Source organism: Chlorocebus sabaeus, chromosome 2 (assembly GCF_047675955.1).
Source record: "Chlorocebus sabaeus isolate Y175 chromosome 2, mChlSab1.0.hap1, whole genome shotgun sequence".
Classification (NCBI taxonomy): domain Eukaryota; kingdom Metazoa; phylum Chordata; class Mammalia; order Primates; family Cercopithecidae; genus Chlorocebus; species Chlorocebus sabaeus.
Genome location: NC_132905.1, coordinates 68,766,010 through 68,777,814, shown reverse-complemented (window position 1 = coordinate 68,777,814; position 11,805 = coordinate 68,766,010). Strand labels below are relative to the sequence as shown.

General features: G+C 41.0%; 1 protein-coding gene across 2 annotated transcripts in view; it reads right to left on the bottom strand.

Moving 5' to 3' along the window:
• Positions 1–631: 631 nt before the first annotated feature.
• The window catches only part of TMEM50B (transmembrane protein 50B), a 30,466-nt gene continuing 19,292 nt past the window's right edge, over positions 632–11,805 (bottom strand). For both annotated transcript variants that reach the window (XM_007964570.3, XM_007964572.3), the window contains 2 exons: positions 7,572–7,629; positions 632–2,694 (listed from right to left, as the gene is read on the bottom strand). In XM_007964570.3, the coding sequence (XP_007962761.1) occupies positions 2,649–2,694; positions 7,572–7,629 (104 nt within the window). In that variant the 3' untranslated portion in view covers positions 632–2,648. The remainder of the gene's footprint in view (positions 2,695–7,571; positions 7,630–11,805) is intronic.

Sequence of the window (11,805 nt, the reverse complement as noted above, 5' to 3'; positions counted from 1 at the left end):
TTTTTTGAGATGGAGTCTCACTCTGTCACCCAGGCTGGAGTACAGTGGCGCGATTTTGGCTCGCTGCAAGCTCCGCCTCCCGGGTTCACACTATTCTCTTGCCTCAGACCCCCAAGTAGCTGGAACTACAGGCACCACCACCACGCCCAGCTAATTTTTTTGTATTTTTAGTAGAGACGGGGTTTCACAGTGTTAATCATGATAGTCTCCATCTCCTGGACCTCGTGATCCGCCCACCTCGGCCTCCCAAAACATTTTTTTAATTAATCAGGCGTGATGACACACACCTGTGGTCCCAGCTACTTGGAAAGCAGAGGTGAGAGGATTGCTTGAGCCCTAGCGTTTGAAGGTGCAGCGAGCTGTGATTGCACCACTGCACCAGAGTGAGATTTTGTCTTTCAAAAAAAAAAAAAAAAAAAAAGGAAAGAAAAATTCATGGCACAGTGAGAAATAGAAAAAAAAAAAGCTACCATTTCCAGTCAGTCTTCAGGGAAACCTTCAAATGAGCATTTTACAAGTCTATTTCTTATTTTATAAACATAATTGCATATTTAATTGTGCGTACTTGAATAATTGAAAACTGAACAGCAAATCAATGTTTATGGTTCATTTTCTCCAACAATCAACAATATTAAACTGTATGAGAAGTAATATTTATTGCAACAGGTTATGAGGTGGAAACAAATAATTCGTCTTACAATTTGCTAGAAGCATGACAGAGCTTACTAACATTTTGAAGAAAAAACAGCAAAGAAAGACGTCATCAAACAAGATGGTATTTTGACAAAGGCACAGTGCTCCACAACTGCTTCATACTCTGTGCACAAGAAAGCCTCTCAGAGAGGGGAGAGGAGTGATGCCAAACGGGCTCGGATTTGAGCTGTGGACACTACCACTGCTATTATTCATACAACCAAGGCTCTACAACACCCCTCTGGAGAAAAAGTGCAACACAAAATCTGTGTAACAAAGGAAATCAAAAGTAGCAATAAGGGCCCAGAGGAATACAAACAGTGCAAATACAGTACTGCAAACTCAGTAAAAGGAGTTTTTAAATTGGAGTATGAACTTTCAAGTTGAAGATATATTTCGCAGGAACATTCACCCAAAGCTTGAGAGCTAGAGTGAAGAGAGACTTGCAGTGGATGAAACGCCTAATTTTTCATTAGGTGATAATTCCCTTTGGGGAGAAGTGCTTTATCTTTAATTATTCCACTTTTTGTTAAATGGTTCATGCTTTTAAACTGCGATTGTCTCAAACTTACTTGCTATTGAATTGTGTAACATCAGAAAACGGCAGGATGCCAAAAGATAATCCCAGTGGATAATTTAAGCTGCTTTTATGAGAAGCATGGTGCTGAGCTGCCTTACACAGTCTTTTTACAGTAACCATAAAAAACTGAGTTTATTTGACCAGGTATTATCCCTTCTCACATAAAGTCATATTAGAGGAGTTCTTTTTAAAAGAAGCTTTCAAACTAGTCCTTTGGGCATTTAAAAAATCATTATATAAAAGTACACTTCTTCAATACATAAGAACAAACATTTTTCCTTTACAAAAAAACCTCATTTTTAGGCCAAAATAAATTACAACTTGCTGAAAACCTTTTATGGCTCAGTGCTCATTCCAGATATATGAAGCGATGTATATTTTATTTTTATTTTTATTTGAGACAGAGTCTCGCTCTGTGGCCCAGGCTGGAGTGCAGTGGTGCGATCTCAGCTCACTGCAAACTCCGCCTCTTAGGTTCATGCCATTCTACTGCCTCAGCCTCCCAAGTAGCTGGGACTACAGGTGCTCGCCACTATGCCCAGCTAATTTTTTGTATTTTTAGTAGAGATGGGGTTTCACTGTGTTAGTCAGGATGGTCTTGATCTCCTGACCTGGTGATCCGCCTGCCTCGGCCTCCCAAAGTGCTGGGATTACAGGGGTGAGCAACCACGCCTGGCCAAAGCTGTATTTTTAGTACATCTTCAGAAATCAGAGATACTGAGAGAGAGTAGTTTGTTTTTTTTTTTTTTTTTTTTGAGACGGAGTTTCACTTTGTGCCCTAGGCTAGAGTGCAGTGGCACAAACTCAGCTCACTGCAACCTCCGTCCCCTGGATTCAAGCGTCCCCTGGATTCAAGCGATTCTCCTGCCTCAGCCTCCTGGGTAGCTGGGATTACAGGCACACACCACCATACCTGGCTAATTTTTGTATTTTTGGTAGACGGAGTTTCGCCATGTTGGCCAGGCTGGTCTCAAACTCCTGACCTCAAGCAATCAGCCTGCCTCGGCCTCCCAATGTTCTGGGATTACAGGCATGAGCCACCGTGCCCAGCCAGAGAGAATGGTTACTTCTAAAATGACATGATGATATAACCCTGGCTCAGGGAACAGATCAAGTTCTAAATCTCAGGAATAAAAAACTGATACTCATTATCCAATTCATATAGTCTTGTATTATATACATATTAGTATTAACAGTCTACGCAATGAAAAATAAAGACGTTTCATAAAACTATTTCAAAACTCGGAACATAAAAATTTAAAGAAACAAAACATTTAGTGTACAATCTACTCCATTTGGCAATGTGTACAGAGAGATAAAAAACTTATCTACAAACAGAATATAACAAAAGGAAAATGTGACTTAAGAAGTGATCTCAGGTCCATAGCTCTTCAGTTCTTCCAAATTTGTAGATCAGAGTACTAGAAAGATAGGAAAACAAATCATGAGGAAAAAACAGATGGAACAAGCAACACAAAATTCATTTTCTCAATATGCTTTGACAGGTACTTCACTGATTCCTATCAATTTAAAAAATTAAATTAGACATCATGGCAGTGTTGGTCTTAATTTGCTTATTTGGTAAAGCAGTCTGTTAACTACGATGGCTGAGCATAACTGTATTCTTTCTTAAAGCCTGGAAAGTTATTAATAGGCAACTTGTAAGGAAAAGAGACATTTCTCTATGACTCAGAAACAAAAAAAAAATGAATCAATACATCAAAAAAAATAAAAGAGAGAAACAGACCATTCTCATAGTGACAGGCATTAGGGCCATTTTATGTCTCCAGGAGCCTACCATATCTAAACTACAGTAACTGAAGCACCCTACAACAGACAATACTGCAATTCTTCATTCCTTCAACAAATAATTATTGTGCACTGAAAACTGGCTATGTACCAAGCACCTAAGTGCTGGGATGAGACTTTGAGTCCAGACAAACTTGCTCCCTAATGGAGCTAAGGGTCTAATAAGGAGACAATCAAATAAATATAAAATTCCAACTATAAAAAAAACGCTATAAATGAGAGGTGCAGAGTGTCCTAAGAATGAAACATAAGGATCAGACCTAGTTAGAGAGGTCAGGAAAGGTTTTCCTGAGGAGTGGTGACTGAACTGAGATCCCAAAGAAGAGGGGGAATTATCTCAGCAAAGTGAGAGAGGGGATAAGGAGGTGGGAACAGAGAGATGGGACACTCCAGGGCCACGCATTGAGCTGTGGGCGTACTAAATGTTTTGGATTTGAAATGTCAGCAACCCAGGAAGGGATGTGAAGTAGGAATCTGGATATATGGTTTAGGCCTGGAAAGGGACATCTGTGACTCACTGGCATATAAGCAATAACTGGAGTCCTAAGTATACATGAGTTCACCCAGAGACAGAAAAATAACAAGGAGTTTCTTAAGGCCAAGAACAGAGCTTTAAGAGACTTCAAAAGGTAGTAGGCAGGGAGTGGAGGATCAGCTTGCAAGGGAAACAGAGGAGTGACCAGAGATGTAAATAAAAGAGGCTGTACCCCAGAGCTTAGAACAGGTCCAGCACAGAGGAAGCACACAGGCTGCCTGATAACTTGCCAGCCTCTGGGCAGAGCACATAGTTGACACGGCTGTCAACTATGTCCACCTGAGCATACAAGGTTTCTGTTCATCCAACAGTCATTTAAGTGGATTCATCTACCACCACAAAGCGTTGAATCTGACCTTAAACTTAATCTATAAAGATTGCCTCAAATGTCTTCATAATAACTTATCATATCACCAGAAGGCTGTCAGTCACATGCCAAAGACGTGACTGACAGCACATAAGACAGCAGAAACTGCCAAACATCTTTCAAAACCAGAATGTCAAGGCCATAAGGAGAAATCCAGGTAGAGCAGGGTGGTCTGAGAGTTGGGGGAGACCACATGGCTACGGTTTGCCACGCAGCATACAGACAGCCACACAGAGGGAACGCAGGAGATCTGCAGGGGGTGCTCCTTGAGTCTGTGGCTGAGTATTGATCAGTCTATACATAAGAGGAAACTACCCAAGTGAAGGAAAGAACCACTGGAAAGAACACATCCCAGAGCTACCACAAGGCTGGAAGAGAGTTCACATTCTCACAAGTCGTGTAGAGAAACCTTGGAATACATGAAGCATCAGACCGTGGAAACACTCAAAGTACTGGCATGACTGCCTTAATAAGCAGACAAATCAGTCCTGGGCTATAGCTGCTCTGGTCCTGCCTATAACAAAGCTTAAAAGACATAAAAGGACCAAACTGTTTCTGAGTCACCTAACTGCATCCCAAAACAAAGCTCAAAAACATTTAAAGGACTAACAAAGATCCAGTCCCAACAAATTGTATGCAAAGCACCAAATAAGGGAAAATAGGTCCAAAATGAAGAGCAAACAGAAGCAGAAAAAAATCAATAGAAGCAGATGCAGAAATGACACAGACAATTGGACAAGGACCCTGAGATAGCTATAAATATACTCTGTGTGTTCAAGAAGGTGGAAGAGGGCATGAGCATGTTAAAGAAAGACATCAGAAATATTTCTAAAGACCCAATCAAGCTTCTAGAGACAGAAAATACAACGTCTGAGATGAAAAAATCACTGGATGGCATAGATTAGACACTGCAGAAGTAGAGAGTAATTTTTTTTTTTTTTTTTTTGAGATGAAGTCTCATTCTCGTTCTGTTGCTCAGCAATGGTGCGATCTTAGCTCACTGCAACCTCAGCCTCCTGGGTTCAAGTGATTCTCTGGCCTCAGCCTTCCGAGTAGCTGTTACAAGCATGCACCACCATGCCCAGCTAACATCTGTATTTTTAGTAGAGATGAGGTTTCACCATGTTGGCCAGGCTGGTCTCGAACTCCTGACCTCAAGTGATCCACCCGTCTTGGCCTCCCAAAGTGCTGGGATTACAGGCGTGAGCCACCATGCCCAGCAGAGATTAATTTTAAAATGTAACAATAGAAACTATCCAAACTAAAACACAAAGAGGAAAAAAAAATCTGACCATTAGCGAGCTATGAGACAACTTTAAGCAGTCTGTTATAACATGCAACTGAAATCCCAGAAGAAGGGTGGAGTGGATACAAAAAATGCTTGAAGAAATAATGGCTGAAAAGAATCTAGATTTGTTGATGAACTATAAACCCACAGATCCAAGAAACTCAATATATACCAAGTGAAAGGAATATGAAGAAAACTAGACCACAGTACATCATAATCAAATTACTTAAAACCAGTGACAAAAACAAAGTTTTTCAAGGCTTAGAATTTACTTAATGATTTATGGGGGGTGGGGACAGAGGCAGATAAAATTTTATAAATAAATACCTAAATATCCTATGTTGACATTAAAAGACATTCATTCTAGGCCGGGCATGGTGGTTCACACCTGTAATCCTACCACGTTGGGAGGCTGAGGCCGGCAGATCACTTGAGGTCAGAAGTTCGAGACTAGCCTGGTCAACATGGCAAAGCCCCATCTCTACTAAAAATACAAAAATTAGCTGGGTGTGGCAGTGCGTGCCTGTAATCCCAGCTACTTGAGAGGCTGAGGCACGAGAATTGCTTGAACTTGGGAGGCAGAGATTACGCTAAGCTGAGATTGCAACACTGCACACCAGCCTGGGCAACAGAGCGAGAATCCAGCCCCCCCGCCCCAAAAAAAAGACATTCATTCTAAAAATCATAGAATATGGACTTCATTTGGGGGATATTTTTAGAAGACTGCTCCTAAAAAATACTTTTAATATTGGTTTATTTTTCCACTTAAGTTTTCTTAAAAAGGCATTCAGAAAACACAATTTCCCAACAGGTTTTGTATATAACATGCATACCATGTATTAATTATTATTATTATTTTTGATACAGCTCTGTCACCCAGGCTGAAATGCAGTGGCACTATCTTGACTCACTCCAACCCCCGCCTCCCGAGTTCAAGTGATTCTCCTGCCTCAGCCTTCCGAGTAGCTGGGATTACAGGCATGCACCACCATGCCCGGCTAATTTTTGTATTTTTATTAGAGATGGGGTTTCACCGTGTTGGCCAGGCTGGTCTCAAATCCCTGACCTCAGGTGATCCACCTGCCTCAGCCTCCCAAAGTGCTGGGATTACAGGCATGAGCCACCACGCCTGGCCACTATGTATTAATTCTGGTTTTTCCTTTTTTCTTAATAAAGGTACTTTACCTGTTGTTGTCGTTAATATATATATATTTTTTTTCAAAAGGCTAGTTAAGAGAAACAACAGGTCTGATATGTTTTTTAACAAAACACAGGCTATGGAAGCAGCAGTCTGGATTCAAATCCCAGCTTCTCAATTACTAGCTAGGCATCCTAAAGCAAGCTCTAAACTTTATTTCCTCGTCTATAAAATGAGAATAACGCTGGGTGCAGTGGCTCTCACCTATAATCCCAGCACTTTGGGAGGCCAACGCAGGCAAATCGTCTGAGCTCAGGAGTTCGAGGCCACCCTGGGCAATATGGTGAAACCCCATCTCTACTAAAATACAAAAAATTAGCTGGGCGTGGTGGTGTGCACCTGTAGTCCCAGCTACTCAGGAGGCCGAGGCACGGGAATCATTCGCTTGAGCCCTGAGGCAGAGGTTGCAGTGAGCCGAGATTGTTCCACTGCACTCTAGCTTGGGCTACGGGGTGAGACTCTATCTCAAAAATAAATAAATGAATGAAAATAAAAATAAATAAAATGGGAATAACACCTGACATATATTTAAAATAATTAAATGGGAATTTATTTATTCATTTATTTATTTTATTTTATTTTTGAGACAGGGTCCCACTCTATTGCCCAGGCTGGAGCACAGTGGTGCAATCTTGCCTCACTGCAGCCTCAACCTCCTGGGCTCAAGCAGTTCTCCCACCTCAGCCTCTTGAGTAACTGGCACTGTATACCATCACAACCAGATAATTTTCATATTTTTTTGTAGAGACAGGGTTTTGCCATGTTGCCCAGGCTGGTCTTAAACTCCTAGGCTCAAGCAATCCACCCACCTCAGCCTCCCAAAGTGCTGGGATTACAGGCATGAGCCACTGCACTTGGTCTAAATGGGAATTTAAAAGGTAAAATATATAAAGGATCCAGCTAAAGTCTTGATACACAGCAAGACCCCTATTTAAAAGGCCTGTCTGCTCTTATGTAACAGTGGAATTCTCACCCTTTAAAAGAAGTTCTATCATTGTAACCAGTCCATGGGATTTATATGTGTTTCATGTATATGCTGCCTTAATTAAGCTGACATTTCTGTAAATGTTACAGGTGTAGTTAAAAAATTAGGCAACTTACCTAAAAAATATAAGTGCATTTTGAAAAAACACAGCTAGACCCGGATAAACATCAGTATCTACATACATAAAGTAAAACAGATTAGAAGGTTATATAGGCAAACGTCACTAATAAAGTATCAATACCATTCATAATGATACATTTTTTATATTACAACATAACACTATTATTCATTAACTCTAAGACATCTATAATGACACTGAAAGAAGAAAATGCCAATTTAATTCCCCCAAAGCAAAGGACTGCTCTTACTCTGGATAAAAGTCAATGAACTTAATCAAGTTTTCTTTTAGTCTAAAGTAATTGCTGGTTCTAGCTACATCAAAACTGCTGAGGAAGCGTAACTTGTTCCTTTGCCTCCTATGGCCAACAATGAAATACAAAATCATAAAAATATACAAATTAAATTCTTGACTTTTAAACAGTCTGTTAATTTATTTTCTTTCATGAATTCAAGAAGTTTTTTGTGTTTGTTTTTAAAGAAATGGGGCCTCACTACATTGCCCAGACTGGAGCGCAGCAGCTACTGACAGGCACTATCATAGCAAACTACAGTCCAAACTCCTGGGCTCAAGTGATCCTCCTGTCTCAGCCTCCCATGTGGCTGGGACTACAGGCACACACCACAGTGCCTGGCTCTCAATCCAGGAGTTTTATTATGCAAACATGTCAGATATAAATAACACAGTTATAATTTATCATTATTCTCTCTCACTGAATCTATCCTGGAGGAAATGGTTACTATCTTTATAGGAAGAGAAAAGAAACAAAATGGAAACTATTTAAATTTTTGTAGATGATTAACTTTTGTAAAACTATAAATGTTGATTAAAAAATACTGGAGAGGATGAAGAAACTGGTTCAATTCTGAGCTCTTGATATCATAGCAAACAAAGAACACCATGGTTAAGAGCTCCAAATTTGAGCCAGACCCAGGTTTGAATCCTATCTACACCAATGACTAAATGTATGACCTTGGACAAATTATTTAACCTCAGTATATCTTCATTTCCTCACCTGTAAAACAGGCATTGTAATAGCACCTACTCCAGAGTGTAAGAATTAGATGAGTGACTCTATATAGTGTTAGAACAATATCTAGCCTATAAAGTAATATATAAAAGTTGGCTATCATTATGAATATTAATAGTTCAAGCAAATCTGCACAATAAAAGACTGGAAACATGCCCTAGAAATGCTCTCTGAAATAAAGTCATATTCACTTTACAAATAAAAAAGAATATTTAGGCTGGGCGTGTTGACTCACGCTTGTAATCCTAGCATTTTGGGAGGCCAAGGTGGGTGGATCACTTGAGGTCAGGAGTTTGAGACTAGCCTGGCCAACATGGTGAAACCCTGTCTCTACTAAAAATACAAAATTAGCCGGGCATGGTGGTGGATGGCTGTAATCCCAGCTACTTGGGAGACTGAGACAGGGGAATCACTTGAACCCAGGAGGCAGAGGTTGCAGTGGGCCAAGACTGCACCACTGCACTCTACCCTGGACGACAGGGCGAAACTCCATCTTAAAAAAAAAAAAAAAAAAAGTATATTTAAATTAGTAAAGCTGTTGAAATAGAAAGATGAAATTCACAACCAAGAAATTTATCAATATGTACTAGTTCTTTAAATATTAAGATACAATTGACTGGGAGTGGTGGTTCATGCCTGTAATCCCAACACTTTGGGAGGCCAAGGCAGGTGGATCGTCTGAGGTCAGGACTTCAAGACCAGCTTGGCCAACATGGTGAAACCCCATCTCTACTAAAAATACAAAAAATTAGCTGGGAGTGGTGGCAGATGGCTATAATCCCAGCTATTCGGGAAGCAGAGGCAGGAGAATCGCTTGAACCCAGGAGGCAGAGATTGCAGTGAGCCAAGACTACGCCATTGCACTACAGCCTGGGCGACAAGAGTGAAACGCGTCTCAAAAAAAGAAAAGATACACTCAACGAGAGTACAGCCTTTACAAACAATATTTCCCTACATACCTTAGAGAAATGGCAATTTATTCCTATTTTCACTATAGAAACTGTAAAGTTCATGGATCACTTCAAGTGCTAAATAAGCGGGTGGCCATTAACCTGAGGCTATCTCCCCACTCTGAGTTCCTGTGTGACCCCACCCCCTGCAACCTAACTTATGTAAACAAACTGAAACCTAGGATTATATTTTTGTAATAAATAGCTGAATTTTAGTCAATCACAAACAGCTAAGCTTTAGCCAATCCCAAGCAGCCAACTGATGAGACCATGCACAAATAAGACAAACATAGCTATAGACAATCTAAAAATTTCTTGTCTTTGCTTTGTGTTCAGCCTACAACTGCTCATGCTGCTGGGTGAAGCTCTCTGAACCTCTTCTTCGTTCTGGGTCCTGCCCAATTCATGAATCATTCTTTGCTCAAATTGTTAATTTATCTAAAGTTTTTCTTTAACATAACTATGGAGACCTTTGAAGAAAATCAGTGACAGCAGCCCACCCTTCTTAGTCAGGGATAAAATGAGTTTAAAACACACTTTTGGCCGGGCACAGTGGCTCACGCCTGTAATCCCAGCACTTTGGGAGGCCAAGGTGGGTGGATCATGAGGTCAGGAGATCGAGACCATCCTGACTAACACAGTGAAACCGTGTCTCTACTAAAAATACAAAAACTTAGCTGGGCATGGTGGCGGGCGCCTGTAGCCCCAGCCACTCAGGAGGCTGAGGCAGGAGAATGGCGTGAACCTGGAAAGTGGAGTTTGCAGTGAGCCAAGATCGTGCCACTGCACTCCAGCCTGGGCGACAGAGCAAAACTCTGTCTCAGAAAAAAAAAAAAAAAAAAACACACTTTCTGGCTGGGTACAGTGGCTCATGCCTGTAATCCCAGCACCTTGGGAGGCTGAGGTGGGTGGATCACCTGAGGTCAGAAATTCGAGACCAGCCTGACCAATATGGTAAAACCCCATCTCTATTAAAAACACAAAAATTATCCGGGCATGGTGGCATGCACCTGCAATCCCAGCTACCCAGGAGGCTGAGAAAGGAGAATTGCTTGAACCTGGGAGGCAGAGGTTGCAGTGAGCCAAGATCACGCCACCACACTCCAGCCTGGGCAACAGAGCAAGGCTCTGTCCCAAAAAAACAGTTTCCTACAAGATTCCATGTGTATGAAATAGATATATCTATAGAGACAGAAAGTACATTAGTGGCTGCCTAGGGCTACGGGAAGGAGTAATGGGGAGTGACTGCTAATGGGTATGGTGGTGATAAAAATATTCTCAAATTGGATTGTGGTGATGGTAGCATAATTCTGTGAAAATACTAAAAACATTCAACTGCATATTTTAAATGGCTGAATTATATGGTATGCAAATTACATCTCGATGAAGCTATTTTTAAAAAAGCATTTTCCTTCAGATACGCTTCATACCAGAACTATGTGCTCTAGTAGTATTTTTAATTAACTAAAAAACACATTTCAGACACAGCTGGTGACCAATGTTATTTAAGCCAACCACTGTCCTCTTGTAATGTGACTTATTTTGTACCAAGTGAAAGACAAAGCAAAAACAAAGGTATTCCAAAGATCTTATACTGATCAAACTATGAGACTTAAATGATACTATCAAAAGTATTCAAAAATTAGCTGTGAGTCAGGACAAGGAGATGTGACAGTTAAGCAAAGAAGGCTGACAAAGAGATTCCAGAGGCAGAGGAGTCAGAGGATGAATAAATTGTGTTCTCTGACTCCTGTCTTTGGAGCAAAGGAAGACGGCCAGTGAAACAGTCTTCCAACCCTTCCAGAGACACTTCTGAAGCTGGGTTCTGTTTTTCAACACTACTGTGAATGAAAAGCTATGGCACCTGGCACATCCAGAAAACTCAGCATGATGTAATAAGAGTTCATCCCACTCCATCAACTGTTTCTATATGAAGGGTACACATATATATCTTCAGTCTTGCCCTTAAAAACTCCCCCTGTACCCGTGACTTAAAATAACAGGTTTGGCTGGGTGCGGTGGCTCACACCTGTAATCCCAGCAATTTGGGAGGCCAAGATGGGTGGATCACTTGAGGTCAGGAGTTCGAGACCAGCCTGGACAACATGGTGAAACCCTGTCTCTACTAAAAAAAAAAATACAAAAATTAGCTGGGCATAGTGGCAAGCACCTCTAATCCCAGCTACTTGGGAGGCTGAGACAGGCAAATTACTTGAACCTGGGAAGTGGAGGTTGCAGTGAGCCAAGATCAC